This window comes from Struthio camelus, chromosome 1, assembly GCF_040807025.1.
Source record: "Struthio camelus isolate bStrCam1 chromosome 1, bStrCam1.hap1, whole genome shotgun sequence".
Lineage (NCBI taxonomy): Eukaryota > Metazoa > Chordata > Aves > Struthioniformes > Struthionidae > Struthio > Struthio camelus.
Genome location: NC_090942.1, coordinates 198,960,416 through 198,982,058, shown reverse-complemented (window position 1 = coordinate 198,982,058; position 21,643 = coordinate 198,960,416). Strand labels below are relative to the sequence as shown.

The following is a 21,643-nucleotide window of genomic DNA, read 5'->3' as shown; positions in this document are numbered from 1 at the left end:
CCTCCTTTTCAGGTTGGCCCACCTGTTGTCAAAGATACTTTCATCCCACCTTGTCAGGTGGATCCATCTCTACCAAGCAGCTGTTGGTCCTTGAAGAGTGTCCCATGGTTCTAGAAATGGAAACCCTGTTGTCGACATTAGCTGTGCAGCCAGTTGTTGACCTGCAAGATCTGTTCAATCCTCCTCAGGTCCTTTGCTGAAAAAAAAGAATTTTTTAGAGATTTATTTTTAGAGATTCCTACTGTTTGGTAGTATGACCTTTTAAACTCAGTGGTTTTTATGTAACGCTCAGTACCTTTTGAAGAGTCATTTTAATCTAGTGCAGAGATCCAAATAAAGAATGACACTTGGAATTTGGGAGAGGCAATATCATTTTTTCCTAATTACATGTATATGTGTTCTAGCTTGAAATCTCTGTTCTGGGAAACAGATCAGCATCATTCATCAGGTCATAGTCAAGAGTATTGATATCAACTTGAATAAAGTCAATAACATTGCAGCTGATATGTATCATTTAATATTGCCTAATTATTTTGTTAATAGTGTTGTTTTTTCCTTTTAATGTTAAGGTACTGTAACAGTTCATGAAAGGAGGAGTTTGTCCATATTCAACCCAGAAGACTTCTTTGTAGTTTATATAACTGTAAAATGTATGAAAGCTGAGTGTTTAAGTTAGTTCTTCTTTGCTTACACCTTTTTACTTTCTTAAAAAGAAGGAAAAGGTGGGAGATCTGCATCTGATATTAAAGAAATTACTTTGTATTGTATTATGCATAGCATGTAAGATATCACAAAATAGCCAGCAGTTCTTATTGAAATACCTTACAGCAAATACTTAAAAAAAAATAAAATTATTTTCTCATAAAGTCAAGATGAACAATGAAATAATAGCAAGTATGCACTTATTTCCAAAATAAATATTTTACTAAATAGATTTTTGATACAAGGAATAAGATGTACAAGAAACAGGATGTGACACATATCCAGTACAACTTTTTAAACATATTTTAAACGTACTGGCTATCCCCTTGCTTCTAGATAAAGTTTAAATGACTCCACTCAATGCTATTTTGCTTGGATTAAAGCAGATAACATTTCCTCCATGTAGATGGCTGACTGGCAGGCTTTTTTACATATAAGCAATTTTTCTTGTATGTGGTCCTCTATATAGTAGAATGAGGGAAAATGCTTTCATTCTCCATTTCTCCCCTATGGAGAAATGAGGTAAAAAGTCTAAAGATACAGATACACTAGATTCTTTCTAAGTGGTGATGTGCTATTTTAGGATGTGTGCTGACTTACTTTCTATATTTCCAGAAACGGAGCTAAAAAACTTTAGCTAAGGTTGCTGAAGGATTTGGATCAGTTTTTCAGTGGATTTCTATATGTAAATTTACAAAAACGTGCATGTGTGTGCGCAGACACACACATGCATATGTGTTGACTAATGTGGTTTTTGGTGTTCACTAGCAAATGAAGATGGCAAATTTTGGTATAATCTCAACAGTAATAATAGCAGCAGAGAGCTTGACACCTGCATTTTGAAGGTTTGATAGGAAAATATTTCCATTCTAGTGGGGTACTTATTCAAAGTGGTTCAGTTTCCAGCTTTGAATAAATTTGATGCTTAGGTAGGAGCATCCAGAATTACTTTAAAAATCTTGTTATTATAAACTTTCCAGTTTCTTCAGCGTTGTCGTAGATACTGGAAAATAAAATCCATTTGAATCATTCCCTTAGACTGCATGCATACATTCAGTGGTCTGGCCATCAAAGAACGTTCACCCATTCGTTTGCTGTTCCCAATTAAAATAATGAGACGTGCGGCTTGGGATGTGTATGAACAAATAATGAGAGAGGAAGACCTACTCCTGCCCTCTGCTTAGGGAAGAAAAAATTCACAAGTCCTGGCAATATTGAGCTCGCATCTGTGCTTGTGCCAGCATAGCAACTATGCCAACGGAAGAGAATTTTTGTTGGCTGATCTTACTTCTCTCATGATGACTGTACTGCAGAAAGTCTTGATGTAACATTCCTCTCGTCTGACATTTAAGATATCCAAAGCTTAAGCAAGTGTGTAAGTCTAAGTAAAAGTCTGCAGTTAATGGATAAAGAAATGCAATTCCAGAGAGCAATTCTCTTTATCCTGTGTTAGGTGAGATGAATTCTGCCTTCCTTTTCTCTTTTAACTATAGATGGGATTTAGACTTAGGCAACTGAATCTTTGAAAGTCTGCAGTGAAGTGAGAGAAACCCTCTCTTTTGTTTGTATATACCACACCTAGAGTAGGGAGTTCTGTTCATTTATCTGTATTAATGTAGTTTTACTGGGAAAGGCTGGACAATGTAAATGAAGCCTCAAAATATCATGCATGGTGGGCCTTCCTATGTTTGATAGGCAAACCTGTTACTTTTTTAGAAAATATTACGACCCACTTAACCTGTGCATATGATTTTTTTTTTTCTAAGACATTTGATGGGTACTTCATTATTTTTAAATGTGCATTGTAGAATATAAAGAATATGTACACTATTATAAAAAAAAGTCTGGCTCACATCTTCAGTTGTAATTGATAACTGAGGTGGGTATTAGTTATGTGTGACAATTATGTTAAGAATCTTATGGATCCAAAACTTGTTAGTATTTTTTTAAAGCATTTGAATGATGTAAGATCTCCATTCACTGAGTTTCCAGTTGGTCCAAATGGCCCTCACTTACACTTATCTTTTGTTCTTGTGCTGTATTCTGTTCTATGCAAGCAGATGCATCTTCCTCTTTACATTTGAGAAACATAATTTGTCTGGGAATCTCATCTTTTCTCAAACGTGATCTGAAATTACCCCATCTCTCTTATGTGCTTCCATTCTGTGTAGGAACCAAAGGAATCTCTGGTTACTTATTCAGGTACAGTATCATTTATACTCTATGTTGTAAGAGCTATTTCCCAACTGTACTGCTCTTTGAGCAAGGATGTGGAAGGAAAAACCCCAATAACTATCACTACCTAAGAAAGAAATGATGTGACAAACAGTGTGAAGCTCCATGCATAGGTCCAATCCTCACTATCATACTTTTCACTTCCATAGCTGAAGGTTGCTCTTAAATGCAGGAATCTCTTTATTAGCTAAATTTATAGTACTAACATGACAGTAGCGCTTCACTACAAAAAAGGTAAGGGAAATGGTTCCTAATGCAGATTAACTGAAGCACCTATCTCATTGTTACCTATATTGATGAAAATAGTTTCTATAGTATTACCTCTTTTTCTTGGATGTTTGCATAATTACAGAAGTGTTTAGGAATGTATTTTTCATCTTTGTCTGTCTTAGGGACTGGTAACAACTTGACTTCCCAGAAATGAGATGACTTTTGGTATTCTATACTATCACAGGCATTAATTCTTTAAATACCTCTTTGAAATGCCAGAAAATTACGGCTTATCTGAGGTCTGTGAGTATTATTTGAATCCTTTGAAACTAGATTAACCTCAGAATTATGATCCTCAGTCTTAAAAGCCTTAAATGGCCTACAGTTTAGCTGAAAAACCTATTCTTGCTCAGTATTTTTTCACTCTGTTTAATTTGGGGGCTAGAAAACCTGGATGTGAATTTGCAGGAGGCAGGAGGAAGAAAACGTTCACGTAGCTTCCTGAACTGAGGAATTAATTATGGGAAGAATTCAGGCAGCGTCTTGTTATGTTTTGGAGTGTTGCAGGATTTATCTACCTTGGCAAGCTTTTTTCTAAGCTCTTAATTGTACTTATGTAAAATAAAGTTTTGAAACCTTGCATAGAAATAACTGTAAAAGACTGTAGGAGTGAAAGGGTGTTTCCTTTTCTTGAAAGCTGATATATGTGTTGATTAATGTTCATAGTCACTGTGCAAACAGGTGTCTTAAAATGTACTTATTGCACTGAGTGCCGAACTTAAACTAGGTTATTGCATTCTTTTTACTAGGTTAATGCATTCTTTTTTTTTCCCCGTACATTCTCCAGAGGCTTAACACGTTCACTTAGCATGCACTGTACTTTTCTCAGTTGTTTTTGTACTTGTCACTAGTTAGAGCACATAATTTTAGCTTAAAATTCATCAGTTGCACAGTTGATGCTCCAGAAAGTAACCCTCCCCTTTTATTCTTTTGTTGCAAGTGATTTTTTTCTCTTATTTTCTCTGTGTACAATAGTATATACTGATTTTAAAAAACAGAATGCTGTTTCTCTGATGAGCCTTGGGCCACTTCAGCTTTGTGCCAGTGAGAAACTTTCGGGAACACAATCCCAAAAGGGAGCATCTGTTAAATATATGAACTATTTTGCCATTTTTGCCTGTATCACAGAGCTTGCCATGGGGATGCAGCTGCTCTCTTCTCTTCTGCTAATAATGTGTGCTACTTGAATATTGTTTTGAAATGCATCTGCTGTCATATTCACGAATTAACTATTGCTGAGTTGCTCTTAATTTTAGAAACTCGGGCCACTACGTAGCCACATATAACCTCGTCCAAAATATTAAAACATTTTTCTAATTCATTTTTGTTCTGCTTGTGTTAATAATAGGTGTGACCACTTAGTGTCCTTATTTGAATAATCATAGGAAAATTGAATAGACCGTTTGTACAGTTTATTAGTAACATCTATAAAAATACACAGGCGCCCTCCCTTAAATGAAACAAGAGCATGCAGGCTATCAAAATAAACTGTATTAGATTTGTAGCAAAGTAATGTAGCTTAGTTATTACAGTGGTGTCCAGGCACAAGCTTTCAGTCATGATTTGAGCGTCATCCTGTCATCTAACAGGTTTAAAACATTAGAGGGAAAATAATAGGTAAACTCATAAGCTTTTAATGGCACTATTTAAAAAGGTTGTACTTTATAATTAGTTAGGTCCTCATACATCTTAGGAAAAAGAAAACAGAAATTGTTCTGAATTCAAATAAGTTTGGGCATGGAATTTTATTCTCCCTTTCATATTTTGTTTTACTTTTTCCCTTTTGTATTCTTTACACATTTAGAGTTTTTCATTTACCCTTAAAACAGTTAGGCCTGCCTGAGGCAGCACTCTGTTACTTGCTGTTGGCTGCTATTTCCTGTGGTTTGGAGACTGAGTTTCCTCACATCCTTTCCATTTTCCTATTTTTTACACTTCTCCCATGTACTGACTGTCATCTTTTATCTCTGAGTATGAAAAAAGGAAAAAAAATGCACATTTAAAATTGAGGCAGATCTTCCACCCATTGCTTTCTACCTGTCACTCTTTCACTGACGATGTAAAAGGAGCTCCAGACGGCTTGTAAATCCCTGTTTAAGAACCTGTGTAGAAGAACTTTCCCTCAGCCCCTCTCATTTTACCCAGGCAATGCTTTGCTTACTGCAAATCTCACAGAGATGGTCAGCTGCAGCTAAAGATAGATAGGACTTCTGAGGAAAATGTCTTATTTGGGTTCCTGCATAAGAATTTTAGAAACCTAGTTTTTGGCAATGTGGAATTCAAATTCTGGACCACTGGCAAAACATGAGTAACCAGTTCTCCTAATTAAAGTGCAGATGAGAAGAGACGTGACAGAACTGTATTGTGTACAAGTGTACACAGAAAAATCATTTATTTTATTTTTTTAAGAAGTGTCCTACAACATTGTAGTGTTAGATGCAATAAGCAGAGCTTATTAACAGTGTTCAAATGCAAAATAAGTGCTAGAAATAAAATTACAGAATTTTAATATTGTACAATTATAAAAATCAGGTCGTGTGTGTCTATGATAGGGGTAAGTAAACGAGAAGTACTCCCAGGCTGGTGCGACAGGTTTGACTTTCGTGACTTGCTGTAAAGGGAAGAACTTTTTAAAGAAAATCCAGTTGCTGTTTGATGCCAGTAACAGCAGAATACAGCCCTGAATATTTAAATTCTGCAAGCAATGCCTTAGACTTTTAGCTTGCTGCCTGCTAGCGCAGTGTGGTGTAGTAAGTTTTGCAAGCAGGAGTTAGCTGGAGCTCTCTTTCTGATAACTTGCCCACAGTGAAGCAAGTGGACAAGAAGTGGCAAGCCATGACTTCTTGCACGTGTGTGCGGGAGTGCAGCACGGAAGAGAGCTATCAGTTCCCAGATGGTTGGTGGTGTGTGGTATATGATGTCTGCTATAGAAGATTGCACTAAATTCCCACACAGACCCCTGCACTCTTGCACAGAAGCCTCACTTTCTGCCTGCTTTGCAGGCAGCTGCTACCCAGTTGCAAAGCTGAGCTTTGAGAGAATAGTTTTTAGTTTTGTCTGAAAATTTGGCAAAAGAATTTGGAGCTCTCAAGAACGTGGGACAAGGTTAGATTTGGAGTCACAGATGAGTGGGATCCACGTTTAATTTACTTCTGCCTGGAGGAGCCTTTTAAGCATTGGTGGTTTTTAGCACGGGTCTTGTAAGCTTGCCAAGCCTCTGAAAGTCTGTTTACCCGCTAGTCATATGAGACTATCAGCCTTTTCGGGGGGGGGGGGTGGGGGGGGGGGAAGACCTCTCTCATTGTAGAAAAGAAGTTGGCCTTTGTGCCATGTTATTGAACCTAACTTTTTAGAAACTATAGGGAAAATAAAGAGACTCAAGTAGGCATCCAAGTTTTCTCTTTAATCACTATTTGTAAATGCAATTATTATTATTATTATTATTTTTTAGACTTAGGTCATGATTTTTTAAATGCTTGAAATCAATAATCCTGGGTTCTGAAGCCTCCTAATCAATTTCTGTGACATCTGCAGTGCTGCGCTTGTTTGATGTCATTATGTAAAGGTGCATAGAAAGAAAAAACTATTTAAAATGGCGGTCGAGGTTCACAAACGTAGAGGGGGCAGGTTACATCAAGATATGTGGTGCTCAAAAAGCTGGTTTTAATTTGTATTTTTAAAAATTTTATATTAAAGCTTTCCTAGGTATTATTATATGTATGACTTTCACTTTTACCAAATTACTGTTATTGCTTAAGTTGCTGATTATATCTTCAGAATAGCAGCTGAACACCATTCTTCACCCTCCCCCCAAAAATACATTTCTTCATCAGTGTTAACAGTTTTCTTCTGTGGACTTTGTGGGCTCTGACTTGCAAAGCAGGACAGTACGCTTAGATAGTTTAACTGTTTACAATTGTTATACTTATTTTAATTCTCCTTGGTCTTAACTGGAATGAATTAGAACTGAATCCGATGTGAAAGTGAATTGATCTCAAAATCTCCTACAGGTCATTCTAGCATTCATATCCATCTCTTAAAAACTTCCTTTAATATATGTGGAACTTCTGTGCCTATATGTGGAATTTTTAAAGATAATTTATGCATCTATGCTTTATGATGCACTAGCAATGTCATGTTCGTTCTTGTGTACCACTGACTTTTATACTTAGGAGCCCATGTTCTCTGTTTTGTGTCTCAGCTAGGCGTTCAGAGTAGATGGTAAGGATGTGTTCCTCTGTTTCTAGGAGCTCTGGTCACAGGTGAATAACTTGGTTTTCCTGTTCATTGGTCTCACACTTGGGACAGTTATATAAGTAGTTCTGAGGAATCTGAAATACAGCCATGTATACAGGGAGCAAATGGGGTCCTTCCCTACCAAATGACACTTCAGACCTAGAGAGAGAATGAAGTCAAAGTGTATATACATCTTTACGTGATACTACCCATAATGGGGATACGGTAAAGACATGCCACACAAGTAGCTTTAAACTTATTTGGGTGTGCCAAATGCCAAGAATCTTTCTCATATCAGGTTTTGACTCCCCAGCGAGTGTGAGAGTTGCAAGAAAGGATGCATACAGTTTGTGGGCCAATTAACATGTAACGCCCTTGTTATGTTAGACATCAGCTTAAGAATTTAAGATGTGGTTTAAAGACTGCTTTTGTCTTTGGGAAAAACTGAAGAATAGGCTGATATCTTGCACTCTGTATGATCCTTTGTCCAGTACTATTGCTTTGATAGGTGCCTTCTTGATCAGTAGATGAAACAGGAGGGCACTAATTTAGAGAATCAGCTGAATAAAAGCAAGGTTATATTTCAGCCACTGTTACTTATCCATAATTATTGGATCTACATTTATTGTACTGTCATTAAACCTCTAGAATTAATCCTAGTTAATGGTCAAATAGTCAAATAATCTAGCAAAGTTTGAGCTGATACTGAACAATGAAGATTTCTATGATCCAGCAAGGCTTTTGACACTGTCTCCCATCACATCCTCATAGGTGGTAAGCTCAGGAAGTGTGGGCTAGATGAGTGGACGGTGAGGTGGCTTGAGAACTGGCTGGATGGCCGAGCTCAGAGGGTTGTGCTGAATGGCGCAGAGTCTAGTTGGAGGCCTGTGGCTAGTGGTGTCCCCCAGGGGTCAGTCCTGGGTCCAGTCTTGTTCCATGTATTCATCGTTGACCTGGAGGAAGGGACAGAGTGCACCCTCAGCAAGTTTGCTGATGATACTAGACTGGGGGGAGAGGCTAACACACCAGAAGCCTGTGCTGCCATTCAGAGGGACCTGGACAGGCTGGAGAGCTGGGTGGAGAGGAACCTCCTGAAGTTCAACAAAGGCAAGTGCAAGGTCCTGCACCTAGGCAGGAATAACCCCATGCCAGCAGGACAGGTTGGGGGTTGACCTGTTGGAAAGTAGCTCTGCTGAGAAGGACCTGGGAGTGCTGGTGGACAACAAGTTAAGCATGAGGCAGCAGTGTGCCCTTGTGGCCAGGAAGGCCAATGGTCTCCTGGGGTGCATGAGGCAGAATGTTGCCAGCAGGTGGAGGGAGGTGATCCTGCCCCTCTGCTCAGCCCTGGGGAGGCCTCACCTGGAGTCCTGTGTCCAGTTCTGGGCTCCCCAGTACAAGAGAGACATGGCCCTACTGGAGAGAGTCCAATGGAGGGCTACAAAGATGCTGAGGGGCCTGGAGCGTCTCTCCTCTGAAGAAAGGCTGAGAGAGCTGGGCCTCAGCCTGGAGAAGAGAAGATTGAGAGGCGATCTCATAAAAATGTATAAGTATCTGAAGGGGGAGTGTCAAGAGGATGAGGCCAGTCTCTTCTCCGTGGTGCCCAGAGACAGGACAAGAGGCAATGGCCATAAACTGAACCACAGGAAGTTCCACCTGAACCTGAGAAAAAACTTCTTCACTGTGAGGGTGACAGAGCATTGGAACAGGTTGCCCAGAGGGGTAGTGGAGTCTCCTTCTTTGGAGATATTCAAAACCCGTCTGGATGTGATCCTGGGCAATATGCTCTAGAGGTCCGTGCTTGAGCAGGGAGGTTGGACTAGATGATCTCCAGAGGTCTCTTCCAACCTAAACGATTCTGTGATTCTGTGATCTGATTCCCCTAATAGTACTTACAAGTACACTTCTTTCTGAAGCTAACAGCATGATCTGTGCATCTCAGTTCAGGTGTGGTCTGAGTAAATATGTCAGATCCAGCTATCTGGGGACTTGGGCAAAATATAGGAACTGTATATACTTATGTTAAAAGATAAGCTAAGATGGAAGCTACACCTAGCTGCCTGGACCACTGCACTTCTGAAAACGACTAGTTGCTTATTGTAAAGGGACTAGGGAACATTTTCTTCCAATGTGGGGGTACAGATGAAGTTGAGACCATTAGGAGCCTGGGCAGTAATGCTTTTTCATATTCTGGAAGCCAATGCCGCTAGATGCAATGTAGGTATTAACCTTTTTTTTTTTTTAATCCTAAAACACATATTTTGGGAGAGCAAATTAGAGCTCCTGCCCTGGCTGACGTGAGATCATGAAAGCCTTGATTCAGAATTTAAATGGTGCTAGAGAGAAGGCAATCTTAGTTCCTAAGATTTAAGCACGTAGATTTCCCCCAGATCCAAACTTAAGTGGAAGATGAACGGTCTAAATCTTACCCTTAGTTAGTAATAGATGATGTACAATGCGTTTCATTATATTGCTGTAGAAGTAGTGTCTAGATTCAAACAGGAAAAAGTTCCATCACCTGCTATTAAAGAGCTAGTTATTGTTACTGGATCAAAAGACTGCTGGTAGTTATCTTGTTTTTGTTCGAGTGGGTGATGATATAACTCACCAGATACTGGCTCAGGGGTTCAAAATCACATCCTTGCATCAGATTGTAACAGCCTGTTAAGACCTAAGTTATTGATATTCAGGGAGGATGTGATGACAACAAAACGTAACAGATGCCTCTGTTTTTCTTATTGCATTCTGTGTAGAAAGCAAATACTAGAAGCAGACTACAGATACGAAGGTATGGATTTCAGAAAGAGACAACTTTCTACTTGAAAGTACTTCTTCTTGTAATCTACTTGAAAGTATTCAGTATTTTATATAAATTAAAATTTGTTAGCATATGTCTGTGAAATAGCATTCCCTGTCTGTGTCTGTTTATGCCATTATCTGCTAGAAAATTCCTGTTTCCAAGGTTCGCACTGTTGTCCTGTTGGAGAAGGATTGGGTTTCACGTCTTCGTGAAGATAAAGCTGTAATAGCCATTGTGTATTGGGAACATCACTGTGAAGCAAAATTATTACAAATGCATATTAGCAGCATGTGAATTATTTTGCTTATGAAACAGATATGAGTCAGTTTCCCCGGGTAATATGGAAAGTGCGTATTCATGTATCAAGGGACTAATATTATCATATAATCAGATTACAGTCTAATGGTATATTTTCCTTTTTGTAAGCAAACAATATGACTACAAATTAAAGGTGTTTATCTTCTTTCAGCTGAAAGAAAATGCAATTGCAACAGGAGGCCAAATCTCCTGTCAATATTAATCCATTAAAATCAGTATGCCAGCATAGAAAGTGACTCCAAAAAACTGTTTTCTCTTCATATTTTTTCTGTTTATGTTTGAGGAATGCAAAGAATTTTCTGGGCATAAAAGTTATTTTTGTTTTCTGTAACTATAATTCAGTATTAAGTTATCTATCCTAAATTTAAACTGTGAATGTAGTGCTGCAATGTACTGTATGAGAGCAGCTAGTTCTCTGATTTAGCATGCAGTAAAGTCATATGTTGCCTGGTGACTAAGTATTAATTATACTGCTTTATGAGTCAAGCCTTTACTACAAGGGTAGAGATTCATGTGAACATAAAATGATCTCTTTGCTTTCTCAGAAAGCATGACCATGACTGGTTATTTTCTTGCTCTCATCCTTTTATACCTGCTTGTGAAAAGTGATGCTTGACCTGAGAGAGAGATTTTTGGAAGCTGAGACTGTGTCAAATCTAGCCTCTTTGTTTGTAACATTAGGTTGTGGAAGAAGGGTTAGTTCAAGCAGAGTCTCTCTGATGTTCACGTCCTATGGATTACGTCAACCAGGTTCTTTAAAAAATTAAATAAATCATTTTTGAATAACAGTTGGAGGATTTGAACAGCTGCATGTATTCTTCACTTTTAACTTTTGATTCTCCATTTTCTCTGGTTAAGCTGTTTAACTTTTCTATTTAAAATGCAAAACAAAAGAGGTTAGAGACTGCGTAGCGCAGACACGTTTGCAGATCTCTGACTCTTCTGTCATGTGTAGGGGTTGAGACCTAGATAATAAGTGTTTTAAAAAAAAAAAAAAACGAAGAAGAAAAAGATTTTCTGAACAGGTGTTTACAGTGTTAAACAGTCAGTCTCCTTCAAGCAAGCAGGTGACCAAGAAGTCTTTATGATGTCTGACAATATCAACTTGGTTCCTTTAAATCTTTCTGGCACCTGTAAAACTCATTGGAAATACAGCAACTTGTACATTGTTTTTGTAACCTTCATTTTACGATCATTTTAACTGGGCATAACCCAGCACAGTTGCTAAAATAAACTGTTCCACATACCCCTGTCCTGGTCACTTATTCCTGTCTTTTTGTCCCTTGTGGCAGCATAGCTATGAATAAATAAATGAACGATTAGTGTTAACCTAGGCTTGTGCCATGGTTTGCTGAGCAACTTCCCAAAGTGGTGCTAGCACAGCATGGAGGGAGACTCTCTGGGCCACGGGAGGGAGAGGCTGAGGCAAGAGGAAGGATGGGATCCCTCTTTGGTGCACGTTTGAAGTATTAATAAAACTCAAACTTTCCTTTCCTGCCATAGCAGCCCCTTCTACATACATGCTAAGAGGTCTCAGCCCCCCCTTGGCAGTGTTTGCATACCATTTTAGTTTGGTATGTATAGCATGGTGTGAAAGTCCATGAATTAAGGCACACTGACGTGGAGATTACTTTACCATACCAGATGGGAAATTACTGGGCATTTTTTGCCATAATACATAATTCCTAAATTTTCTGAGCCAGCAGAAAAGGTTCATGGAAGCATGGCCCTGTTACAAATGTTTGCCAGTATGAAAGTATAGTCAAAGCAAAATTTCTGGGCTCTCTTTTTGATCATTTGAGCACATTCATGATTCAGCACAGAAACTTTACGCAATGACTACTTACTTTCTGTTAGTAATCTCTTGTGAAGGACATTGTTTAAACCTTTGATAGTATAAATAAATAATTAGTCGTCTCTTATCTTCTGTGTTCAAACGATTGTAACAGATTAATGACCCTTTTTATTGTAGAAATGATGTTGATTGGACCTATTGTGTTGTAATCTTCTTGGTGTTTATTCTGTTGTTAATTATCATTTTAATCGCTCTTTCAGATAAAAGGCTTAGTGAAGTGTCATTCTGTAAACTATAGATAAAGCTTAGTGAAGTAATTCCTTAAACTAGCCCTATTTTGTTCTGTAGTTCCTGGTAATAATTTTAAATGATTAACCTGTTTTTGATAATAGTTCAGTCACTGCATTCTTGATTTCATTCTGCATTGCTGGATATGTATGATAGCAACCTTGTGACTTAGTTGCTTATAAGTTATGAGTTTGTTTCCAGACATCATGCTTACATTCTTTTTTTTCTGGTTATATTTCCATTTATAAAGGTGTGAAGCTTCCCTCTTTATACGTAGACAGTAGCAGGGCTGAGAAAGGATACTGTCACCACAGCCTTAGTGGAGAAAGAATCTTAAATCTTGCCAACAGTATTTTTTTTCCTTCCTGTGCAAAATCTCAAAGTCTTTTTTGAGTGCTTCTTCTTTCTGCTTTATTCATTTGGTCTTATAATTAATAATCAGCTCTTCACCGTCCCTCTTCCTCCCCCATTCCCAGTTTTGTCCTTGGTACTGCACTGTAATTGAGGGCATTCTGCAGTGGTCTCATTGGTGAGTACGTGGACAAGTTTTTACAAATGCCACTTGGAAATGAGGAAGTGACCTCCACGAGATACATAAGCTAAATCTGTGAAAGGAAACTAGGCTACTAAAGTGGCAGCAACAACGTTTAGTCACCACCAGGCTCCTCCGCTTCTTCTGCTGCCTGTTCCTTTACCTGCTTCACGTTTTCACTTTTCAGATCACATGTTTGCCTGCCTGTCTGGCCTGTTAGGTCTAAACGAATTTTCAAAGTATATCTTTCAGAAGTGATTCTACAAAAGGCAATTTAGCAATGAGATATTTGGGTTTTCCATCTGTCTGTGCCTGGATTCCCACTGTAAGAGCGCTCTTGGGTAAGTTATTTTAAGTTCCTGTAGGCCCGTGCTCGACCAAGGGCTTGAAGCCAGGTCTCCTGCTGCTGTACCTGCCCCGGCTTTGAATATTGCAGAGGTGATTTTTTTTTTCCTCCCTTGAAAATGTTCCACTTTGCATGAATATTCATGGGACTGGAGAAGGTGAGATTGCGTAGTGCTGCAGCTGCGGCACTCGGCTACCGTTCGGGGCAGTCTGCTTCAAGTCACGCTTCTAATGAATATTTCATTATTTATACATACTGGAGCAGTTTCAACAGGGAAAGTCAGGAGCTCTTTCCAGAATATTCTGTAGCCTGGTGGTGAGGTCACTTATTGAAGATGTGGAAGATTTTATTTAAGCTCCAGCTTCAGATAAGCAGTATGGGAGCTGAAAACGCACTTGGCAAGCACGGACCTCAGTCTGGTGGTCGGCCGACTGAGGTCCGATCCCTTGTTCCTCAGTGCCGGTTCGTTTACTTAGTTGTCGCTGTAGTGAGGGGGAGTTTTCCCCTGCTTTTTTTCCATGGCATTTCCTACCTCAGAGACTTGTAGGGCTATAAAAATAGCCCCCTCTATTTCTCATATACACGCTTGTTCACTGTTTTAACAGGAATACAAAATTCATAACATCATGAGGAGGAGGAAAGAAGGAAGGGATATGAGTCTGCAGGCGAGACGTTAGGGTACTTTAGGCAAAGCTACATAGGGTACTGGTCTGTGCACCCAAGATTAGTTTTGCATTTAGGCTAGGCTGTCACTGGAGAAAAACAAAAATCATTCTAGGAATGATTCTGAACAAGTGGAATCCAGTGGATTTTTTATTTAAAAAAAAAATTAAAAGTTGTATTTAAACTTGATTTTTTTAAATTGTTTTAAAATCTATTCAAATTTCATTTAAAATAATGGCAATTTGTGCTTACACAAAGTTCTATGATTCTGTTAAAAATATTAAAAATAATTTTAAGTCACTTTATCATTTCATTTCCCTCTCAGCAAATTTAGGAAGTTAAAGAATTGCCGACTGAGTTATATACAGCATCAGAGGAAGTCCGTTGAAGTTGAAGTTTGTGTTAATCTTAGAAGTAAATAACTATGATAAAATGTCAAATACTGCATTTTGGCAACTTTTTTTCAGTCTTCACATACAGTTCAACTATATATTTGCTCAAATTTAAGCACTTTTATTCTTCAGAAAAATTCTTGATTCAGTTACTTCGGTTTTGTTCGGCTATCATAAGTTTATGTTGGTTCAGTCAAAGCTGAAAAATCAACTTAAGTTGGAAGAGGAGGAAACAAAAAGGAAAGCTTCTCTGACCTGATTTTTTTTATTAACTGGAAAAAAGAAAAAAGAGGATGAGATCCACAGATGCTGTAGATTTGAAGGACGTTAAAGAAGTATTTTGAACTCTAACGATGAAGACTGATGCCTAGAGGAATTTTATAAAGCACCTGAGCAATTTAGGTATACAATTCCCCTTGGTTACAACCTAATTCCCACCTAACCTATTTTGGAGTCCATTGGGATTTTCAAATCCTTATTTCTGCATATAAATGGGGCTTAAAATCCTTTGTACTCAACGATGAGCAGAAATAATCAGTTTGCTATCTACAGTTAGTGTTTACTTGGTTTAAATCAGTTTGATTTAAATAATCAGTTTGTTCTGAGGTATTTTTGGATCCAATGTTATGTAGGGTTGGCATTATACGTTCGTAATTTCAAATTCCAGCTAAATATTTTCTTAATTCCCAGAGGAAGAAGAAAAGTTTGGCAAACTCTTTGCATTGCTCTGCATTTCTAACACGATGAATTGTTGAAAAGCTAATATTACATTTTAGTATTTCCCCTCTTCCCTTCCAAAAGCATATAGGTGAGCAATGTATTTCTTGTTAGCAAAAATAAAGGTTATACTGAATTTCAGAAAAAAGCTATAGTTGATTGTAGTCATTTTAAAATTATATACACTAATCATTATTACCTTCTTAAAGATAGGGTGCATTTTAAAACTTTTATATTTTAAGTATTTTCAATGATATCAGTTTGCATTAAGTACCATGGTTGAAACATTAGTTAGTGATGCTTTAAATTACCTCTCTGATTATTTGCTTTGTCATATTAAAAGCTATTGGTATTTTAAAAGTACAATCCATGTAGATATCAGAAGATTTGTTAGTTTTACTAATGAATTTTGTCTCGTTTATGATAGGATTATAAGTAATAAAATTAACAGGTTCATAGAAAATAGTGGGAGTTGGAAAACCACTTCCGTGGGAGGCTCAGAAGATTTCATTGGAAGAGCCGGACTAAAACAAGAAAAAAATTATGAGCTTCTAGTGTGTACCTTGACTTTTAGTTAGATGGAGACTTTAAAGACTTTCTTCAGCAATTAAGTATACAAAAAGTTAATCACACTGACAGCTCTTTAATTCTGACTCTAGTTAAGAAATAACAATATTGCTTCTTGAGGAAATAAACTGAAAAAATAAGTAACTGTGGACATAGCACTTGTTGGGCTTTGAATTTGTCTGTCTCAAAAAGTTAATATTGCCCAGGACATGGCTAAGAACTGAACGTGCTGTTCACGTTATGCCTTCTCCCGGACAGGTCCCTAGTCAGTTGATTGGTTGGTGGTTTCTCTCTCTCTTTTTTTAATGGTTTAGCTTGCTGATACGATGAATTGATCTCAGTAATGCTCTTGGTAAACATAAACTATATTCGCCCTAGACATGGCCTCTTAACTACGTATTTTCCCCTTTACTCAGCTTGTGCTGCTGCTTTCAGGGTTGTTGAACCTCTTAATTATTCCAAAACTTCTGAAGGGATGCTGTTGGCGCAGAGTGTCTCCTCCCTGCTCCCCAGCTGGTGCAAGGAGGGGCCTGCAGTAACCCTACACCTGCTCCCGCACACGCCTCGCAGCTCGCCAAACTTCCCGAGCAAGTGCCGAGCTGCGCATGAGACCGGCCGAGATTGCTGGCTCTGTAACCGCTGGTCAAAATAGTTGTGGATGTTCAGATTGCTTTTAACACTGGGGTGGCTTTACAAGTTCATACTCTATAATGGCACTTGATGACGGCAGCTTATACTCTAGGACTAAGAGTAAACTGAATTCCTATCAGAATCACTATAAATCAAGACGGAGTAGCCTATCACCAAGCATCCTGCTAGAAAATGACTGTAAAGGAAGGTTTCAAAGAAATATTAAGAATATAGAGCCTATACATCCAAGGCGCCCTAAGAAAAGACCTTCTGTATTTTCAGGTAGGACATGTTATATTAACAGTGTCTTGCTGCGATATCTTTTAAACTTTCTGGTGATATTTCAGGGATTCAGTGGCTAATTTCAGTTAGTATGAAATGTGTAAATGCAGTCCTCAGTTTTAAAAATATATTAAGTACCATTTATGTTACTTGATGCCAGCCATTACATTTAAAGTGATGGAACCAAAAAGATAGTCTTTCTTGCTATTTTTGTTTTCATATTCTTTGCTTGTGGGGTGTTTTTTTTAGTACTTAGCATTTAAAGATGATCAGTTGTATGTATAGTGCTTGAAGTTCTTAAAATTGCTTAACACCACTTATAAAAAAAAAAAAACATAGTCAAAGCTGTAATATTGAAGTGTCTCTCTAGCTGTTCTAATGATGTTAGTATCTCATTCGCTTTTTAGGGAGAAGGGTGGGTTTTGGGATGTGTGAATTTCTTCAGTGCAGTTGATTTTTCTATGTAGCCAGAAATTAACACCACTAAGTACTGCGATGCATGCTTTGAATTCCTGGCCTGCAGTGGAGCATGCAATGTTTGTAGTTAATAGTTCAGTTTAACTCTCGAGTTGTTAAGAAGTAGGAACAAGGTGTAAGAGTGCATTTCAGTGAAGATAATGGGAAATCGGTGTGTGGAAGGTATTATCTGAAATATGCCTAAAAATAGGCAAGAGATTACTAGCATGAAGACAGAGGATTTGTTGCAAAACAATCAGGTCATCTTTACTAGGAGGACTTAAAAGGTTTTAGGGGAAAAAATCAATATCAGCCCATCCCTGCAGAAACTGAAGATGTGTTTCTGTGAGGTAATCAGAGCAAATGAAATCCTATGTACAAACAAAACTTTACTGTTTTAAAATTTCGATATCTCCATTTCCAGATTGAAATACGTCAATAATTTTAAATTTCCAGGGGGGAAGTAGTACAATCATACAGCTATTCTGAGAACTATGAAGTGCATATATATATATTTTTTAAAGTGATATTTATTTGCTAAAGGTAGGAAAATGTTCCTTAATGACTGTTAAACTTAAATGGGTACCTTCTACTGCACTGGAACAACGATAAAGGAATGGGAATACAAGTGTTAAAAAAGAAAAGCTGAGACAAGGCAGTAGAATTTATGAGGGATTAAAAAACACAAATATACCTCTGCTAAAGCCTGTGAAATACTTCAGCACCTTAGGAAATGAGGCTACTTTTGCTGTTTTCCTCTTTCTTTTGCTACTTCCCCAGTTTAAAAAAAAAAAAGTGAAAAGTCTTACCATGTCTTAAGTCAGATGACTCAGGCATGCCCAAGGCTTCTGTGCTCTCCAGTGCCTAAACAGGCTCTTCCTGAGGTGGTGTGATCTGTTGGTGACTGTCAAAACACATTATTTTTGGCAGGATAGACCCTCCTTATCTTCAGTTACTGGGTTTTGTCTTCTTTCTATCTGTTCTACTCCTCACTTTCTTCTATTTTTTTTTCTCATTTCTTTTCTCCTTTTCTCTTGTCCTTCAGCATTCTTACTAGCAAAATCATATTGAACAGCCTTGGTTTTGCTCTCCTATGTCCTTACTCTGTTATACCCGCTCATATTCCTTCCTCATTCTGTATTCTGTCACTTGGTATTTAAAAAATGCAATTCTTCATTCTCACTGCTGTCTTGACACCTTCCCAAATTTCCACACAAACAGTAATACTCTACAGTTTATGCTGTGTCAGATAGGAGCACTGTAATGTACTTGGTGTGTCTGGAATGCTGCCATGACGCTTAGGAAATCCACTGCAGCTGTGTTACTGTACACTCAAAGGCACTTAACTGAAAGGTAATGCAAATTGCTTGCTATAAGCAATTGATGGAGCATGATGGAAAGATGGGTGTAGTCTTTCATTTGGTGGGTCAGCAGTATACATAGGAAAACCTTTACTTGATTTTCTTTTAAAAATAGGTTAACAAAATAAGCTTAAAGTTCTCTAGACCATTGTCTTTGATGCTGGCAATTTATATTAGAATGGAAATAGAGCTATATATATTCACAGAATCACAGAATGGTTGAGGTTGGAAGGGACCTCTGGAGATCATCTAGTCCAACCTCCCTGCTCAAGCAGGGTCCTCTAGAGCATATTGCCCAGGATCGCGTCCAGGTGGGTTTTGAGTATCTCCAGGGAAGGAGACTCCACAACCTTCCTGGGCAACCTGTCCCAGTGCTCAGTCACCCTCACAGGAAAGAAGTTTTTCCTCATGTCCAGACGGAACTTCCTGTGTTTCACTTTGTGCTCGTTGCCTCTTGTCCTGTCTCTGGGCACCACTGAGAAGAGTCTCGCCCCATCCTCTCGACACCCTCCCTTCAGATACTTGCACACATTAAGGAGATTGCCTCTCAGTCTTCTCTTTTCCAGGTTGAACAGGCCCAGCTCTCTCAGCCTTTCTTCAGAGGAGAGATGTTCCAGTCCCCTAATTGTCTTTGTAGCCCTCCGCTGGACTCTCTCCAGGAGTTCTGTATCTCTCTTGTGCATAGGACATGCTTGCAGTTTGATTTTAAATCAAGTATATCTTGTTTTCCTTCCCTGCATTCTTTCTTATTAGGCTTAAGTAATGAAATAGTCATTAGTGACACTTAAAGGCACCTAGGTGCTAGGCATAGGTCAGTTCATACACTGGGACTTGTTGTAGACTTGATGGAGACTGAGAGAGGCATCTGCATCTATTGGGCTTGTTTTTCTTCACAACTATAATAGCTAGAAATTTATTCTTTAAAAATGAGAGCTGAAACTCTGGAGAAGATTGACATCTCTGTCTATCCTGGCATCATGAAGTTAGTCACTGATGTATGCCTAGGAAGGACTCTGCAAACAATAGTATCACTAGGTTATTGTGTTCACTTCTCAATGGCAAGGGGAGAGGAGGAGAAAAACAATGACTATGAGGAAAAACCGTGGCATTGCCAAAGGCATACACTGCACAGAGGCGCTCTTTTCTTCTTTAAATAAAGCCCTTTGTCTCTTTTTGTTCTTTAGATGTTTAGAACTGTTGCAGACTTCATGGCTTGATAATATCAACTTGCAAACATACACATTTTCTAAAGTCTTGTGGTTGTGCATTTTTTGTAGAGTACGCAGGCACAAATGATCATAAGCATTTAACGTGAATAGAGAGGTTCATGACCTTATAGTATTAGTTGAGTTTGTATGGCTCTGCTGACAGGCACTCGTTGAGCAGATTAGCATACCTGTTATTGAACCTTACTCTGGCAGGATCATAAAAATGAATACTGCCTTGTCTTGATCTGAAAATAAATGTGTGACCTGTTAATGACAAATGAATGAGTTATAAAAACACAGAGTGGGTAGTCAAGGTGCTTTAGGAAACTATGTCTTTACAGTCTTACTTAGGAAAGGTAATTTGAACTAAAGAAAGGGGCATGAATTTAAAATTGCTTAAACTTCATTAAACATCTGTGCTGACTCATAATCAGAAGTAAGATTGCCTGAAGAAAATTAGCTTGTATTTATTAAGGAATTTGAGGGAGCAAAGGGGAAGGCTGCTGCTCTTACTTTTGTTGGGGTTTCCTTTGTTTATACTTGATACATGACAGAGATGCATGAGATTTTGGCCAGAGTTCTTCATGTTTTGAACAAAGCAAAAAAAAAAAAAGAAAGAAAAAAATAATGAATTCTTCTTGAAAGCCATTCTTATTGTGACCTGGGCTTGTTTGTTTAAGTGAGTGCCATTGAAAATCCGCTTCTGGTACTGTTAATAGTATCTTTTTTTTTTTCTTGCTTCATTTTCATGTATAAGTAGCCTTTAATATTGTTGACTAATGCTTGTTGACTGATGTGTCAGTTTTGAAGGACAGAAGGTGAGAAGGTGAGAAAAATACAGTGAATTGTTTACCTCTCTCAGGACGAGGCACACTTCTATTTTATTTTATGCGATTTATTTTACACCTGTGACTCAGGCTTTCTCTTCAGTGCCAAAATAAGCTTTGTGTATTCTGTGGGGCAACAGACGTGTTATCTCTACTTCTGTAAAAGCATTGTGGTTTTACTGTGAGTTAATGTAACGCAGGTCAGTGGTTAGCAGTACCTTGTCTAGCTACTTAAAGTAAGAATGTAGGTTGCTGGTCTATGATTTTACAACAGAATAGCTAGTATTCTGTAATAAATTCATCGCTTTTTTTTTTTCAGTGAAAATATTGTCGCAGTTAGAAGTCTTGAGGCACTCCCTCAAAGCATTTCTGGAGTTCAGACCAGCATACAGTCTAGCAAAGTCACTTTCTAAAATAAGTAAGTTGACATGATACCATATTTGTATGCTAATTAAATTATGTTAAAAGAAAGGAGGGTTTTATGTATAAGAAAAAAGTTTATAAGTTATTCAACAGTAATATGAATAAATTATTTAATTTATCATGAGACATGGGGGTAAAACAGTCAGTATGTGGGGTGAGTTTTATTTTTGGTTTTGTTTTGATTGACTGTGTTAATTGGGAAAGACTTGCCACAATCTAATTACTTTTAATAAGGATGCTTTAAATGATGGGTACAGTATGTATCTTGATTCAAATGAGTTATAACGATCTGTGTTCAGTGTTTTAATTGTGTGAAGATTTAAGCGTACTACCTCCTCTCTGAATAAATTGTCCTGGATAGAAATAATGTATACTTGTTATCTACATTGATTAATTGCTGTTCATTTACGGCACCCCTCATGTCACCCTGCACATTCAAATTTGGTAGAATGGCTTACATTGGTGCTGCATTTTACAAATACCAGCCACAAAGAGCAGAACAGAAGGCCTTACTTGTCCTCACTTCATTTCTGAATTTAAAAACTAGACTTGTTTTCCCCTTAACATTTTTAGCTGGACTTTGTGCTGATTTAAAATG

The 21,643-nt window shown here is 38.0% G+C and overlaps 1 protein-coding gene across 5 annotated transcripts in view; it reads left to right on the top strand.

Moving 5' to 3' along the window:
• FRY (FRY microtubule binding protein) overlaps positions 1 to 21,643 on the top strand; it is a 261,215-nt gene that overhangs the window by 37,208 nt on the left and 202,364 nt on the right. For 2 of the 5 annotated variants that reach the window (XM_068930110.1, XM_068930109.1), the window contains exons 1-2: positions 16,449 to 16,770; positions 20,942 to 21,040. The exons of 2 other annotated variants lie outside the window; for them this stretch is intronic. In XM_068930110.1, coding sequence (XP_068786211.1) covers positions 16,569 to 16,770; positions 20,942 to 21,040 — 301 coding nt within the window. In that variant the 5' untranslated portion in view covers positions 16,449 to 16,568. Of the gene's footprint in view, positions 1 to 16,448; positions 16,771 to 20,941; positions 21,041 to 21,643 lie in introns of those variants that run through there. One more of the 5 variants, XM_068930114.1, reaches the window with a different exon arrangement.